Genomic DNA, 18941 nt, shown 5'->3' with positions numbered 1-18941 from the left:
CCTCAGAGCTCCACTGCAGCATGTGTGCACTGCAATGACAGAGAGAGAACTAAGATGGGCTCAGGGGGCGGAGTTTATCGAGCAAACATTGGCAACAATACTCAGTAGCCAGTAATGCACACTGATCCATGACATCATGTCACAGTAATATCAGCAGCATTATTTTAAGAATGACTAAGGGGGATTTGGAGGGGCTTGTAAGGTAATCTAAGAGCTAAACAAATCATAATCGCGCACACCCTCAAGTGTACGCACACATACACTCAAAAAAGTAAAGAAATAGAAACGATTAAGGTGTAGAAGGTGATCTCTGCTTTTTATTAGTGTGGGACTTGATATAATTGTTTCACACCTCAATAGGGAATGCCATCCTGAGTTAAACACACACACACACACACACACACACACGCACACACACACAAACACAAACACACACACACACACACACTGCAGTCAGTTTTTTTTCTGGGACACATTGCCCAGACTATGTAAATGCTTGTCAGCGATATGTCATAGTCACAATCTCTCTCTCTCTCTCTCTCTCTCTCTCTCTCTCTCTCTCTCTCTCTCTCTCTCTCTCTCTCTTTCTCTCCTCTCTCTCTCTCTCTCTCTCTCTCTCTCTCTCTCTCTCTCTCTCTCTCTCTCTCTCACTCTCACTCTGTGTATTTCTTTCTGATATTGCAACAACCTCATCTTTTTTTTTTTTTTTTGCATTGCCTCCATAATAATTCCATTTCACCAGGAAAGGCAACTTTCTTGTCCTCTCACCCACCCAGCCAAACACACACACACACAAACATAAACACACACACACAAACATACACACACACACACACACACACACACACACACACACACACACACACACACACACACACACACACACACACGCACATATTTCCATTCCAAGATGAAGCATAATTAAAAGAACATAATGTTGATCAACCCTAGAAGGATCATACACCAACCAGGCATAACATTAAGACATTATAACATTTAACATTTAATAATATATAACAGGTGAGGTGAATAACACTGATTATCTCTTCATCATGGCACCGGTTAGCAAGTGAATGTTTGATCCTTAAATTTGATGTGTTAGAAGTTGAAAAAATGGGCAAGCGTAAGAATCTGAGTGAAATTGTAATTTGTGTATTGTAAACTGCAGCTCTTGCAGGAGGTTCCTGGTCTGCAGTGGTCATGGGCAGCCGAGGCTCAGTGATACACGTGAGGAGCGAAGGCTGACCAGTGTGGTCCGATCCAACAGACGAAATACTGTAGTTTTATATATATATATATATATATATATATATATATATATATATATATATATATATATATATATATATATATATATATATATATATATAAAAACTACAGTATTTCGTCTTCCTTCACAATCATATATTTATAATTGAATCTTTTTTATAATATTTATAAGTATATCAATTTATTAGAGGTATATCAAATAACAAAATGGATATAAGGACCAGAGTTACAAACATCTGTAGCTTCGACCCACAGGGAAGATCTCTTCTCAAAAGATTATTCCATCTCAAATATTGTAGTTGGGCAAGCCCTGTAGTCATAACCTCTCCACCAAACAGCCACATCAGTGGGTGACTCAAATTTCAGTCATCCATAATCTCTGGGCTTTCTTTAACAATCTACAGGGAGGCTTTCTCCAGCAATCGAAAGCCAGGCTAAGTCAAGGTCATCATCTCTTATATAAAGCAAAGTGCTGGGCTTCATGCCGGGTCGAGCCTTTCCTGCAGTCCTTTCTTCGCATCAAGGCCAATCCGCTTGTCTGAGATGACCCAAAGATTCCGTCAGAGCTCGGACTGGATTACCCATAGTGCTGCTCCTCCACAAAAGCACCAGCATCCACAACACAAGCAGAGCTTTGATTTCATAACAGCAAAAAGGCTTGGCTTTTATCAGAACACAATCTGATGTACTTTACAATCATGTGAAGGGAGTTTGGTTTTTTATTATGTTATGTAAGGCAAGTTTTGGGAACCTGTGCATTCCAATAAACACTAAATTGTTTTGAGAGATTAATTGAGGATGAAAACTCAGCACTTCATACCAACAAGAGAGAGATTAATAAATAATTATTGTGTATACAGTGTGGTGTGGTCCTTGTTGAACAGCTCGTTGGCTGGGACTCGTATGCCAGTCGATCAATATAAACTCCATGGTAAAACATTAAATGTAACTATAAATGGCTAGAAAGTATTGTAGTTAAAATTACAGTCATCATGAATTTGCTGTGATGAAGTCAAATAAAATGTTTAGGAATGCAGGGGCTTCTTGAATGACTGATTTTGTATTTTTTGGTGTTTATTCTGAAACACTTAAACACTAAGATACACAAGCTTTATTCCATTTTAAATATATTCCAACTGAAAGTCTGCAACCTTGTGCAACGGACTGAGATGAAAACTAAAGAGAGTTTCTGGGCTTTGAGCAGCAAGCACTCACACACAGACACACAGACACACAGACACACAGACACACACACACACACACACACACACACACACACACACACACACACACACACACACACACACACAAACACACACACATGTATTGCTGTGATTTAAAAGAATATGTGTGTATGTCTGTGTGTGTGTGCATTTGTACATGTGTGTAAGCATGTGCTTGTGTGTGTGTGTGTGTGTGTGTGTGTGTGTGTGTGTGTGTGTGTGTGTGTGTGTGTGTGTGTGTGTGTGTAGACGCTCACCTTTCTCTGTTGAACTTGAGCGAGTGCAGTATTGCTGGCCGTCTCTGCCGAAGGTTCCAGAGGTGCAGGGTGTCGTCTGCACAGGCTGTGACCAGCGCTCCCTACACACACACACATACAGACACACACAGACACACACACACACACACACACACACACACACACACACACACACACACACACACACACACACGAGAACCAGAATTATCAGACTGACAGGAATTTGTCTGCTGCTGATCGTTAGCTATAAATTAAAATGAACTGTGTAATCTACAGTGTTGTGTTTAAACTACATCCCCTAGTCACATGTCAGTCATTTAAACCTATAATCTAATTGGAATGACCTAATAAATACTGTACATTCATCATTAAAAAGCAAATAAAGGCCAATTAGCATCATGGCATTAAGAAAACATCGAGCTCCAGCCTCCGCTCACAGTCAGTCCCATAAAACATTCAGGTGATCTATTCTCGTGTATTGAAGTTTGGATGCATGCACATCACCTCGGGACTTAATCTCCTGTCTGTAAGCTACATGAATCTTGTTAATGGTCAATTAAGCAGAAGCATGTGGCTGAAATAAGGTTCACAGTCAGACATCGACAGCTGGGTGTCACAGTATGTTAACCTCTCGACGACAGTCCTGAGAAGAGACGTTATGTCAGAAGTTTGGACGGAGAAAGCTCAAGATGCTTCTCATGTCCATTTACAGCTAGCAAGGAAAAGACCAAAGCATCCAGATTTGTCACTGTTTGCATCCTTATGTAACCGGTACAGTGTTCGGTTCAGCTTTCACGACGCCGTGGTTAAAAAAAAAAAAATCTCCATTTCTAAACATAGCAACAGGACAGAAAACACATGCTTGGTACACAGGCATACAGTACAATTTTTGCCTCACTGTATAATTATCTTTCTAAACCCAGGAACTGAGTGTAGATTATTGCATTAGACAAGTCTGTGCTTTGCCGGTTTGCTTTTAATGAGCATACCCTTGCTCCCTTCTTTTGCTTCCTTTGTATGAAATTGGCTAGAAGTGGCAGTGGTGTCATTTTTTTAACGTGAAGAACCGCTCACAGAACGCCCTGTTACGATGTGCTCTTACTCTGGTTTCACATGCTTTTCATACATATTGCATGATGTACTGGATGCGAAGGAGTTGAGTTCATTAACTGTTAAATAAACTAATAAGCAAACAAACAAACAAATAAATAAATAAATAAAAAAACTTTGAAAAAATAGATCCTGTGCACAGCTGTATAGGATTAGTCCTGTCACTGAGATACTTCAGTTTGGATCATGACTCCACCGTGTCCAAGAGAGGTCTTGATCTTCCTCTTCTTTTGTCAATAGGCTGCTCTATGACATTTAAAAGGCTGTGTGCAAATGCTAAACCCCTTGCACTGCTGAATCTGAGACTTTTCAATATTATGGTAGGATCTGGTTAGGATTAAATTGCAAAATGACTCGAATATGAAAGAGAGTAGAAATTGTAACATTTTAGTGATGTTTTATTAGATTTTCATTTGCTTCTATGTACTGACTCATAATTCTTGTGGGCTTAAAAACACATGACTGCTTTAGTGGCTGTGAAGGCGTATGTGATTGGTTGGAGCTGATGGTACAGACCCAGTGATAAATGTTCAGTGGATACAAAATATGGTCAAAGTAGTGAGACACCTGTATTTTCAAGCTGTTTGTGGAAAATAGGAAAAGTTTGTGGACACCTGACTATAAGATTTATATGTACTTTTTATAACATTCCATTCCACATTTAGTCCCCATTTAGTCTCCACACTTCTGAGAACATGTTCCACTAAATTTTGGTGAGTTCTTTTGGGGATTTGTGCTCATTCAGCCACAAAAGTGTTAGTAAAGTCAGGCACTGATGTGGTGTAAATCCCAAAAGTGTTCAGGAGGATTGGGGTCAGAGCTCTATAGCAGGCACACAAGATCTTCCACTCCAACCAATGTAAAGGTTTGGGCTGGAACAGATTTGAGTCTCCCAGTTCAAATGAAAATTTCATGCTACCACATCCAAATGCACCTTTGTGGTAACAATTTGGGCGAAGAACTAGCATATGGCTAAAAACATCAGGTGTCACAATACTTTTGTTCTTATCATGTATGCATGAAAACCCTTTTGTGTAAAATATTGTTCATTGTGTTTAAACGTACACAATTCTGTTATGCTTGAATTACAGTTTTGTAAATTTTTGAACACAGAAAGAGGTCTAGTTGTGCATAGAAATGAGTGTTAAACAGCTTAACAAATCAGGAGGTTGAAATGCTAATTATGCAGTGCCTCTAACAAAGAGAATAATAATAAATAATAAAAACACCTAATGGTGACTGGTCATAGCTGCATTTTATTTACTCAGTCCATTTTCCATATTCAGCATGTAAACCGATCCACCATGCTTTATCCAATGCTTCCTGTCTCTCACTCTCATCTGTGGCTCTCTATGAAGCAGGTGACCAACACCTGCGTTTCCATGACGATGGTGTTTACATAAACATGTTTACCATGGCGGAACCCCAGAGACAATAGCGCTGTGTGATATAAGGAGGGAAAAGAGAGATAAATAGCAAGAAAGAAAAAATGAAAAGGGATAGACGGAGGTAGACGAGGACTTTTGATCACAAATGAGGACAAATCATTTATATTCGATGACCTTGTGTATTTTTTTCAATGAGCTCTGAGGTCGGTCTGCCATCGAGCAGCTTTGTAATGAAACTGTTGCCATCGCTTTATCCAAAATACAAACTAGTGGTGTGATTTTGGTTGTGTGTGGGTGTGCGCGCGCGCGCGCGTGTGTGTGTGTGTGTGTGCTAATGTCATCGGATAACACAATTACAATTCGCATGCTTCCTCTCCCGTGTCACTGTAATGATTCGTTATGAAATCATGACTCACACACACACACACACACACACACACACACACACACACACACACACAGACAAACACACACACATACAAAGGCACACACACACTGCACCGAAAATCAGTCCCAAATCTTCTTGGGAAATAGCCAATGTGTGTGCATGACTCTCTGACACACATTCCCTAAAATGCTTCAATTGTCTATCATCTCAGTGTGTATTCAAGCATTCATGATAGTTCTAGAATATGCTATAAACCACCAAAGCATGAAAAGTTAAATAAAATGGAAAGACAGACAGAGAAATAGACAGATAAAGAGAGAAGGTGTGTGTGTGTGTGTGTGTGTGTGTGTGTGTGTGTGTGTGTGTGTGTGTGTTAGAGAGAGAGAGAGAGAGAGAGAGAGAGAGAGAGAGAGAGAGAGAGAGAGAGAGAGAGAGAGAGAGAGAGAGAGAGAAAGCTTTTGATCTGTTCCATTTGAGAGCATTGCAACAAAACCACTGCTGACTGACTAGCCATGGCTAAGATGAGGTCAAACAAATACGCTCTACTAGCTGCCTCGCCTTGTCCTCCCATTTTCAGCTGTAATGCCTCCCTTCACCTTGGTCACACCATGTTTGTCTATGCGACATTACATCGTATTATATGGAGAGTTCTTTTTTTTCCCTCATGGGTTGTTTGTCAGTGGTCCCAATTTTTTCCCACATTGGTCACAATCCTCATTTCCACATGCATTTTGTGTCTGAAATGTAAACGGAAAATAGGACAGCATCTTGATGGATACTTTAAACGTCGGCACAGAGAAGCGATTACATGAGCCTGAGATTGAAAAGAAAAAAAGGAAAAAGAAATAAAAGGAAAAAATTCTCTGAATATTTAGAAACAAGGGGGCTGTTGGAATTCACATAAATAATAAAACTTAATAAAACAGGCTGTGAACAAAGTAAAACCTGATTTACCCTGATCAGTGTATGCTAATAATAATTACAATAATAATACCAGTCACGTGGCATACGATAACAGCATGTATCGTAATTATATATGATGTGCACAGAATGATCTTCGCAGCTCACACAGATTCTTTCAGCATCTTCTTTCTATCTACCAGTCGTGGACAGTAACAAAGTAAATGTCATTCTTTACTGTACTTAAGTAGCTTTGTACTTTACTCAAGTATTTCTGTTTGGGGTGACTTTTACTTTAAATTCATTACATTTCAAAAGTCAAATATCTTTTACCCAACTACATTTTTGCGAAATCAGTTGTTCCTTTTTATTTATGAGCAGACAAAAATATTTTTTTGTTTTTACGCTCATTTGCATGGTCACATCACTTATTATATCACGTCATGGTCAATGAACCTGGTCGTGAGCACCCACCGCCCAGAGAAGTTCCCTCACTATACAAATTACAGATGACAGTAAAAGGTCTAAACCCTCAGGTTTTGGAAAAAGAGGAAAGATGGGGGGGAACTATACTATCATCATAACGACCTCATTATGATGATAGTACAGGCAATTGCATTTAATGAAATAGGGTAATAACTGTATATCCCTTTGGTTATGCTGTGTTGCTGGCTATGCAACAATATTTATTTTAGTTTGCATAACATAATAATTTATAGTATGCAGTTTATCATAATATGTGTAGCAACAAAACAATTACAAACCTACTAGTCTAGTTGGATTGTAGCTAAACTAGCATTTATTGATTTGGTTACCTTTAATAAGGTGATGTCATAAAAGATTTCTGTTGTACTGAAGGGTGCTGAACTCAGTAAGTAAGGGGAATCTCCAGTGCAGCTTAAAAGGCTAATTGAAAAGACATATATTATAAGGATATAGATCTTAGGGCTACAATTAGCCAAGGAGTTTTATGATTCTTGGTTCTGAGAGTTTAATCGATTTTGCACAATGACGTGTGAATTTAATTGAGCAATAAATGCATTTAGGGTGATCTTTATACATAAAATGAAGCTTGCAGAATCTAAATTTGTGGACTGCTCTGAGAATATGTTCTTACTCATCCAGTGACTGTAGCTGAAGCAGAAAGGAGCTTTTTAAAGCTGAAAATCATCAATGAGGGAGACTTTGGGTCATGGCGTGGTTCACCCAGATCCTCATTCAAGCTAAAACCGGCATTGCTGGTTGGTGGTATCTACTTATCACGAACATACAGTTCAGCGTCAGTTCAACATCCAGCAGAACATTTTGAGAGGAATAAATGTAGGAAGAAACTCCTGACTCGAACTTGCCACAGAACCTGTGGCCTTATTTGCACGATTTTTTTAAGTCGTTGAAAAGAAGGGTTTGGACTCATGATAATTTTTTAGAGATCAATCAGTGTTTAACTCATTAATTTCATTATATTTATAGATCTGTGCTAAGTGTAACATTAGAGTCTTTTCATAAAAACTGATTAAGTCTATATGAGTCTAGATGAGTCTTGTGATAAAAATAATAATAGGAACATTATAGCCATAATAAATCATAGTACTCTGAATACTTCAGTACATTTGAAGGCAAAAACCTTTGTACTTTTTCTCAAGTGAAAGTTTAAAGGGAGAACTTTTATTTTTAATATTTTACCTACTCTATCTTTACTTTTACACAGCTTGTGTACTTTGTCCACCACATCTACTCATAGTTATCATACACCTTTTATATAAATGTATAATAATACACAGCTTGTGATGAGTGTTAATATACATTATATGACAAATACATTATATCTTTGATAGGATGTTACTTTGAATAACCTCCACTCTTCTGGGAAGATGTTCCACTAGATTTTGGAATGTGTTGGTAGATATGTGTGTTTGTTAAGATACAAGTGTGTTATGCTCAGTTTATGATTGGTGTGAGATTATTTCGATCTGTCAGATTTGGTGCAGTTTGTAAAAAATTGTGTCCTGTTCGTGTTTTTTGGATTAAAACTACAGAGACAATCTTTTAATAATAGCATTGCTAATATCTCTAGGATTTGACTAAAATAAAAACAGGAATTCCAAATTCTCAACCAGCTAAATACTCCACTAGAAGAGTAAAAGCTAACAAGCTATCCATGTGAGCTTGAAATCCCAGGATAGTTCCACCCATTGCTAGGAGCCTCATGTGCATGCTGTTAGGTTTCTATCTGGTCTGTGCTTTCCTACATGGACTAACAGACACCAACAATTAGCTAAGTGGTGAAGCTAGCAGACAGTTGTGCTCATTTCATGGCAGTTGTGACACTCAGGAGTCTGGCTCATGACACTTGTAAAAGTAAATAATGAGTAAGTACATTATCTCTCGTAGACTGAGCAGGCCTGTGACTCTTGCCCTGATCCTGTTTGCCAGCAATAATGAGTCTGCATTTTGAATCAGCATTCGATGAAGCGCTCACACACACTCACACTCACACACACACACACACACACACACACACACTCACACTCACATACAGACTCAAGAATGTGCCTGTGAATGTCCAATTGTTGTGTGCTTTGGGTATAAGGTTTATGTACAGTACATATGTGCTTGTATGTGTGTTGTTGTGTGTGTGTGTGTGTGTGTGTGTGTGTGTGTGTGTGTGTGTGTGTGTGTGTGTGTGTGTGTGTTACCTCATTAATAAGGAACTGAAGTTGCAGTACAGCTGCTCCACTCTCATGCTGACAATAGCAATCCACGCCAGGCCGTCCCAGACTGATGGCATCGTAGAGTTAAGTCAAAGCATTTGGTGATAGATAAAATAAACCATATTTAAAGCCATTTATAAAAGCACAATACTGTAGACAGCCTCGAGAAGAAGCTCAGGTGAAAGCTAATGGCTCTGGCCTTTACAACATCACAGTCTGGACATGTTTAAGGTCTGAATGATGCAGTGAGATATGTGTCATTTACAGATGATCCTCGTGGCACCCAATTAGCATTTATCACATCGCAGCGACCTTTTATGAAGAGGTAGAAGGGCAGCAGTGGACAAAAGAATAGATAGCAAATAGAATATACTGTAGTGGTTGATCATAGTGGACGATTAATGGATGGATGGTTTATTCTTAAATGTGGTTTCATCCGGTTAAGGTTAAAGATTGTCTGTTCATTCAAGTCTACCTGTCCTAATTATCACTTACACCTGAATCTGTGTTAATCTTGATTAATTTCAGTTTTTTTGTGTTTTAAGCTTTTGTTGTTATTTTCCCCAGCTCATTGTATGTTCTTTTCCTCATGTAAAAAAGAGGGAAGTGGGAGCTCAGTGGATAAGGTGCAGGGTTGCTGATCGAAAGGGCAGGGGTTTGGCCCCCGTATAGCTGAGTTGTCACTCTTGGGTCCTTGAGCAAGGCCCTTAACCATCTGTGCTTCAGGGGCACTGTATCATGGCTGACCCTGCACACTGACCCCATCTTCCAAGCAAGATGGGATATGCGAAGAGGGAATTTTACTGTGCTGTAGTAAATAAATGACAAATAAAGGCTCTTCTCAAGTTTATTGTACTTTTTGTCACTACACTTACTTATCAAATACTACCTGCATTTGTTATGATTTGAGTGGTAAAATATGGACTAATACTCAGCCTGCTAGCTAATCCAGTACAAGGGTAAAAGCTAACAAGCTTTTCTTTAGAGCTTAAAGAAACAACATAAGGTTGTAAGTCAAGGTCTCAGTGCTTTTGTCTATATAGTGTAACAAGAAAGATGATGATGAAAATGGTGTTGGCACTGTAGCTGTATAAATCGCAATTACAGATCCAAACACTATAAGAAAGGCACATAAAAAAAATCCAAATATTACCATAGTGTGTATGTATATACAGTATTCAAGCTCAAAATATACCTATAAAAGAAGGGAAGCCACAGCTGCACAGCTTTACTGTTCCTCCAGTGTGTTACAAAATATATCAGTAACCTGTGGGGATGTTTCAAAACAGAAGCAAAACCAAGCTGTCAGAAATGCAATGCTGTCTTCTACACTGCAGCCAGCATGGAGCTTTTCCCTGAAAACAAGCACAGTTTCTAGGTAAGAGTAAATTACCTTTCATAAGGCCCACAGGGACGGGTAATAAGACTTGCTGTACCCCTTTCACTCTCACTCTCTCTCTTCAGCTTTTATTTTAGAAGAGCATGCTGGAGGCCGAGTGCTAGTGAACCCAAACTAAACCTGAAGAAATCCAACTGATGATGTGCACTGTAATGTGTCTGTCTGGTCAAGTGGAAACACACATGCTCACACACACCCACACAAACCCACGTACACACACACACACACACACACACACACACACACACACACACACACACACACACACACACACACACAAAGACAGTCAGCATATCAATGTGAGACCAGACAACAAGAATAAGCAACTTTTTACACTGTATATTTCTCTCACACACATTCGTATATAACGTATCTCTCCAATTCAGCACTCAGACATTTCTCTACCGAAACACATTAAAAACACTTCTATCTGTCCATCTGAGATTATATTGCTTTGTTTCTCCCCATTCCTACCCTCAAACATACACACCCACAAATACACACACAGGCATACGCTGCTCTGCCAATGCTCACACATTTCCATTTCAAATGCTCTCAGCAGGTGATAAAACACCAAAGGCCTCAAACAAGGTCAGATCTCCTCTTCCAAAAAAAACCCCTCACAATATCCAGCATTTCTCCATTCAATACTGAAGAGTACACTCAGTGCTTCTGTCATACGTGGGCATGATTTCAAGGGCGTTCAAGAGCAGAGCAATTAAACTTTCATCTGTCACACATTCTTCCTTCGTTACATCTTTCATTAAAGGCGGATAAAGGGAAAAGAGGTAAAAATTAAAAAGAGGTGTTGGTGTGCACCAATGACTTCATCATCTTCAAGCCTTTTGGTGCTTGATTATGTTTTCTAATATATAAGTATGTATATATGAATATGCAATATACATATATACACACACACACACACACACACACGCACATACACACACATACACGCACACATGGGAAGAAAAAGTGACCCTGACGACCCTGGTCAGCATAAAGGACGTCCCAGAGACTGCTGAAAAGACAGATGTGTAAGTGAGTGTGTGTTGGAGTGGTCACAGATATTCAAGGTACAGAAGGGTAATTGTCCTGCATGCATGATTGCACCTTAATTGCTCTAATGCACAAGGCATCTCTCTCTCTCACACACACACACACACACACACACACACACACACACACACACACACACACACACACACACACACACACACACACACACACGTGTTTGCTAAAGATGCTCTGAATTCCTATCACACACACTGAGAGCTCAATTGACATCATTAACCGAAACTACACAAACATTTTCTAGAGAAAATTTTAGTTGTGTTTACTGACAGTTCACCTCCATTCTGTGATGGCAACAAACCCCAAAAACTAAGAGGTGAAAATATGACGAGATAATGCATCTTCTAATTGAAGAGACATTGAAGAGTGGAGGTGTGAAATACAGCAAGCGGTGAATCAGTGGCCTCATAAAAAAAAAAACCCAAATGGGATGTGGTAGAGTGGAAGCAACGATTAAGTATACAGGGCTACAATGAGAGATGAAGAGATGGAGAGAGGTGAGTCAGAGAAAGGAATAAAGAAAAAACAGGTATATTTGACTCAGTGAGTCAGAAAGAGTGGGAGCAGGCAAAAGCCTAATGGTGTCAATGCCACCAAAGCTATACACACACACACACACACACACACACACACACACACACATAACACAGGTAGAGCAGTGAGTCAGTGCAGTGTGTTGGACATGTTGCCTGACGTAGCGCTCCTAAAGCTCTGCTGCTATTAAGATGACTAACGCTCTCCGCCAAATATATAAAATGTCAATCGTAGGGTGACGTCAGTGTTGGTTCCACATTCAGATGAGGCTTGAATGAGGGTGGCTTTGCTCTATGTACATCGTGGGACCAAAAATATGATCGAGACGAGGAGTTTAGTGGTTTTTAAACATCATCAGTTCATGCGTCATGAAGAAAAGTTTGCATGCTTGAGAATATCGTGAGTCATGCGAAAGACCTATATGTTAGTAGTTAATCTTAATTCTGAGTGTCACAAACTTTCTGGTGTTCATTATTGTTTCTTAACACTGCCATAAAGACATCCGTAAATGATTTTACCTATAAATGCTACATTTAATAACAATATTAATAATTTTTATTTTTTTAAACCTCACACATCAACTCCCATCAAAAAACTGCAATCAGATTCCGATTCTGCAACTCAGCATAGAGCACAACCCTACACAGGTAAAAATGATGTGTTGGATTTATTTAAAATACATATGCACTATATTTGTGTCACACTTTTTAAGTAGATTCAACTTTAAATTTTATGTAAAATTAACAAGAAAACCTTTGTTGTATGTACTCTCAACATTATTTACTTAAAAAGTTCAGAACACCAATTGAATCTGCGAAGTAAATACAAGTGGTGTCCACTCAACATTTCATGTCTTTAACATTAAAAAGATTTTTATTTGGGTTAAACCTACTTATTTTATTTTTGATCTGGAACTAAACTTGTCTACACTTAAATAAAAAAACAACAACAATTGTCCGAAAAAGAGAAAATATCCAGTGAGCGGCAGTTCTGTGGGCGCAAATGCCTTGTTGATGCCAGAGGGCAGAGGAGAATGACCAGACTGGTTCGAGCTGATAGAAAGGCAACAGTAACTCAAATAACCACTCGTTACAACCGAGGTATACAGAAGAGCATCTCTGAACGCACAACACGTCAAACCTTGAGGCGGATGGGCTACAGCAGCAGAAGACCACACCGGGTGCCACTCCTGACAGCTAAGAACAGGAAACTGAGGCTACAATTCGCACAGGTTCACCAAAATTGGACAATAGAAGATTGGAAAAACGTTGCCTGGTCTGACGAGTCTCAATTTCCACTGCGACATTCGGATGGTAGGGTCAGAATTTGGCGTCAACAACATGAAAGCATGGATCCATCCTGCCTTGTATCAACAGTTCAGGCTGGTGGTGGTGTAATAGTGTGAGGGATATTTTTTTGGCACACTTTGGGCCCATTAGTACCAATTGAGCATCGTGTCAACGCCCAGCCTACCCCATCTTCTGATGGCTACTTCAGCAGGATAACGCGCCATGTCATAAAGCGTGAATCATCTCAGACTGGTTTCTTGAACATGACTATGAGTTGACTGTACTCAAATGGCCTCCACAGTCACCAGATTTAATCCAATAAAGCACCTTTGGGATGTGGTGGAACGGGAGATCCGCATCATGGATGTGCAGCCGACAAATCTGCATCAACTGCGTGATGCTATCATGTCAATATGGACCAAAATCTCTGAGGAATGTTTCCAGTACCTTGTTGAATCTATGCCACAAAGGATTAAGGCAGTTCTGAATGCAAAAGGGGGTCCAACCCGGTACTAATAAGGTGTACCTAATAAAGTGGCCGGTGAGTGTATATGCACCATTTTTGCATTACATTTTTATTGAATAATAATGGGCTGCCCCATTCCTTCCTCCTAAACAAGGCTTGTATTTGCATACTGGGACCTGATTGGCTCTAACATTTTATAATGTGACAACACTTCCATGTTAAACTGACTTTCTTACTTTTTTCAAAGAATCCTTCAAAACTGCTACAATAACATGATGAATTCATGAATGAATTCCTCTGAAAGGGTTTACAACAACATAAAGTATGGTGATTGACAGTGTCTTTGTTTGTGCTGGTGTACTCTCATAGAATAGCAAGCCCTCAAGTCTTTAATGAGTTTTACTACTAACTGGTGCACGGACAATAATCTCTCTGTCAATAAAACAAAAGAAATGCACAGCAACAGCACAACTGTGGAGAAAGCCAAAAGCTCATTGACATGACTGTCAAACACTTAACACCGTTTTCGTAGCCAGAAAAAACCCAAAACCTGCCTGCTCTGCAAAAAATACAAGCAAACCTCCATACCATTATCTTTATCATTCCACTTTCTACATTAGAACAGATAAAGATACACTATATGGATTAATTATTGGGACACCTGACCTTTCCTTCCATGTGTGGTTCTTCTTCAAATTGTTACCACAAATTGTTACACAATTATATAGAATTTATTTGGATGCACTAGCATGAAATCTTCCCTTAATTTGAACTAGGAGAACCAAAACTGTTCCAGCATGACCATGTTCCGGTGCACAAAGCCAGTTCTATGAAGATATGGTCTACATGGGTTGGTGTGGAAGAGCTCTAACCTCAACCCTATTGAAAACTTTTGGGATGAACGCTGACTGCACCCCAGGCCTCCTCACCTCACCTACATCAAGACCATCACTGTAACTGAATGAGCACAAATTTCCACAAGCACACTTTAAAATCTAGTGGAACATCTTCCAAGAGAAGTGGAGGTTGTAACAGCCAGTGGGGACTAAACGTGGAAGGAGAAGGAGATGTTCAGAAGCACATACGAATCTTAGGTCAGGTGTCGACAGATTTCTATTCATAAAGTGTTCCTCATACCACTAACATTTTTACACAATATTCCTAAAAAAGCGAAGATATTTTGCTCAACTGTATTGAAGGTTTATAGATTAATATTAATAATAACACCCACTTGACTTGACTAGTGTAAATAAAAGATGCAGCACCTCATGACGCTGACTCATTCATTGTGCATGAGTCATGCGTTAGCCTTAATGAAAGTGTGAAGATGATGCATGACCAAAGTATTAGAAGGAGTATATGCAAAGTAGAATGGACCGTTAGCTGTAACTTCGATAGAGCCTGCAGCTAAAATGTGCACATGAGGGATTACTGTATAATTGTGAAATCTGTTTTGCAATTTGGACAGAAGTCGGCCTTCAAAACAAACAGACCCATGACAGAGGAGAAGGAAACAGAGAGAGAGAGAGAGAGAGAGAGAGAGAGAGAGAGAGAGAGAGAGAGAGAGAGAGAGAGAGAGAGAGAGAGAGAGAGAGAGAGAGAGAGAGAGAGAGAGAGAGAGAGAGCACATTTGTTTTCCTTCTTGTACAATAAACTTGTCAAATTATTAAAACAAAGAATCTGGGCTAAATTGTGCTGCAATCTGTTTTTGGTGTGTAGCCAAAGTTAGAGTTGCACGTGTGTAAATGTGTGTATGTGCACATGTGCACATGTGTGTGTGGGTGTGTTTGTTGAAGGAGGGTGCGGGGTCATGATAGAGCGTGAGCATCTGTCTGTAAACGAGTGCTGAGAGAGCAGCTGATCATGCGTGTTGACATTTCACTGCTATTTGTGTGATGGTAGCAGACAGTCAGTCCCATGGCTTGTTGCTTCAGGAGCCTAATTCCTCAAACCTCTAACGCATGAGGTGCTGATGAGTCTAATGACTCTAATGAGATCTAGGAACATTACATACAGCAGAAAGCTAGCATAACAGACTACCTGGGACCAGGATGCTTTTCTGGACCTTAATCCAAAAAAATGACCTGACCTGTGCCAAAAAAAAAAGTAAAAAGAAGTAAAAAAAAATAAACCAGAACACTATCAGACCACTGATGTGTGCTGGAACGGCAAACTTAACTGCTTCCCTGCTGAAACTAATAATGAAGCATATTTAATCGCTAAACAGTTCATCATTGTATCTAATTGCCCAGCTTTCAGTGACAAAAAGTCAACATCAAGCAATAGTGTGTGTTTAGAAAAAAAAAAGGGAGCAGTGGAAGTCTTCTTCTTCTTTTGACTGCTCCCATTAGGGGCCCCACAGCGGATCAACCGTCTCTATACCAACCTGTCCTTTACATCTGCCTCTTTCACACCAACTACTTGCATGTCATCCCTCAACACATCCATGAACCTACTCCTTGGTCTTCCTCTTTTCCTCCTTTCTGGTGGCTCCATCCTCAGCATTCTCCCACCAATATACCCCATGTCCCTCCTCTGCACATGTCCAAACCATCTCAATCTCGCCTCCCTCACCTTGTCTCCAAAACGTCCTACATGCGCTGTCCCTTTAATAAACTTATTTCTAATCCTGTCCATCATCATCACTCCCAACGAAAACCTCTTTTCTTCAGCTCTGCTACCTCCAGCTCCACCTCCTGTCTTTTACTCAATGCCACTGTCTCTAAACCATACAACATCTCAGGTCTCACCACAGTCCTATAAACTTTCCCTTTCATTCTTGCAGATACTCTTCTATCACAAATTACTCCTATCACTCTTCTCCACCCACTCCACCCTGCCTGCACCCTTTTCTTCACTTCTTTAACACACTCTCCATTACTTTGCATTGTTGCCCCCAGGTACCTGAACTCCTCCACCTTCTCCACCTCTTCTCCCTGCAACTGCACCACTCCACTGCCCTCCCTCTCATTCACACACATGTACTCTGTCTTACTCTTACTGACTTTCATTCCCCTTCTCTCTGCTGTCTGTGGAAGTCTCCTGTCTCAATATGAAAAGCAAACTTCCCAAAAGTGATTCCTAGAGGAATTTCTCCAGAAAAAGCTCTAAAATATGCAAATTATGTACATCCAACTCCATTAACCGGATAACCAACATGCCATCAACAGTGATTAAAATCAATATACACCATATAAACAAATGTTTGTGGACACCTGACCAAAAGGTTCAGTGGAACATCCCATTCCACATTTAGTCCCCATTTGCTTTTATAAGAACCCCCACTAACAAATTCCACTGCTCTTTTTCAATTTGGTTTTTTTCTTCCTTGCAATGTTTCTAATCCCTGACCACCAACAAGGCAAATTTAACTAAAAATATCAACGTGGCTATTCTTGGTACATTCACCAGTATGCGATGTGGCATCCCACTGTGGCTGCACATGAGCAGCTCCTCATTTTTTTTCCTGCATTTGGAAAATGCACTAAAGTCAAACAATATTCTAATCCTAGAGTTAAACTGGTCTACATTGTACTATTATATGCGCTATATGGGCGCCTGAACATTCCATTCAGCATTTAATCACCGTTTGATGTTTTTGGAGTGTGATTATAAAGATTTGTGCTAATTTATGTATTCATGGTTTGGTGCAAAGGTGCAAAAACATTTTTGGGCCTCCAATACATTCAATGCCATCGTATTGAAGATACCCTATAAAATTGAAAGTCTCTAACTTTGTGGTATCAGTTTGGAGAAGATCCACATATGGCTGGAAAAGTTAGGTGTCCCAATACATTTGCCCATATAATGTATCTAATGGTGATCAAAGCTAGGTTGGTTAGTGTGTACAATTTGATCTGTTTTTTCAAATCATCAACAACATAATGAGCTTTGAACAGCACTTTATTGGTTTTTTGCTAAGGCAAAAGCTAAGACATACACAAAACACAGTTATGACCAGTTCAACAAGTGTCTTTAAAATGAGTTAACAGAATGAAGAAAAGCTTAATTTTGACCCCTGTGCTCATTTGGGAACTTTGCACTTTGGTTCTTGACTAATTTTATTTCCTGGATTTCTGTTCATGGTGACAGAGGTCATGTGGGTGTGTTGGTGCTGCTGTAAGTGCTGGCACCTGATTCCAGTCCCATACTAATGAATTCATCATAAGGGAGATGATTAATGTAGATTAACACTTCCCTCCTGTTGTATTATGTTAATTCCACCTTGAAGCGTGATTTAGCATGTTTGTGTGTGTGTGTGTGTGTGTGTGTGTGTGTGTGTGTGTGTGTGTGTGTGTGTGCATTTATTGTTGTACCCGGCCAAATTAGCATGCGTTATCGTTTCCCAAGTGATCTGCATATCTCTCTATTATCATAAACCATGCACGGTGCTGGAACACTATCAGACCACTGCTGTGTGCTGGAACGACAAACTTCACTGCTTCACTGCTGACACTAATAATGAAGCATGTCTGATCATTAAACAGTTCATCATTTTGTCTAATTGCCCAGCTTTCAGTGAAAAAGTCAACATCAAGCAATGGTGCGTGTTCATGAAAAAAAGAGAACAGGGAAAGTCTGCTGTCCCAATGTCAAAAACAAACTTCCCAAAAGTGATTTTTTAAGGAATTTCTCACAAAAAAAAGCTCTCAAATATGCAAATTGTCACCTTGTTTGACTTCCAACATTTCCTGGAATACACAATTTACTCCAACTCCCATGCCATGTCCCAATTCAGCTACTATCCAGTCTAGAAAGTATTAATCATTTGAAATTTTTGTCCCCCGAATTGCACTATGTGGAAGTATTGGTCCTGAAACACTTTTTGATCCAAGGGTCCAAGGCTCCAAGACCAAGAGGGAGGTGGTAGCTCAGTGGTTAAGGCTCTGTTTTCTCTGACCAGAAGATTGGGGTTCAAGTCCCTGCACTGACAAGC

At 39.7% G+C, this 18941-nt stretch overlaps 1 protein-coding gene across 11 annotated transcripts in view; it reads right to left on the bottom strand.

Moving 5' to 3' along the window:
• Positions 1 to 18941, bottom strand: part of stxbp5l (syntaxin binding protein 5L) — a 140642-nt gene that overhangs the window by 83827 nt on the left and 37874 nt on the right. For all 11 annotated transcript variants that reach the window (XM_083536926.1, XM_083536931.1, XM_083536929.1 and 8 more), the window contains exons 3-4: positions 9232 to 9313; positions 2750 to 2850 (exon numbers count right to left, since the gene is read on the bottom strand). In XM_083536926.1, coding sequence (XP_083393052.1) covers positions 2750 to 2850; positions 9232 to 9313 — 183 coding nt within the window. The remainder of the gene's footprint in view (positions 1 to 2749; positions 2851 to 9231; positions 9314 to 18941) is intronic.

This window comes from Silurus aristotelis, assembly GCF_946808225.1.
Source record: "Silurus aristotelis genome assembly, chromosome: 3".
NCBI lineage: Eukaryota > Metazoa > Chordata > Actinopteri > Siluriformes > Siluridae > Silurus > Silurus aristotelis.
The sequence above is the reverse complement of the archived record's forward strand: the minus strand, read 5'-3'. Positions and strand labels throughout refer to the sequence as shown.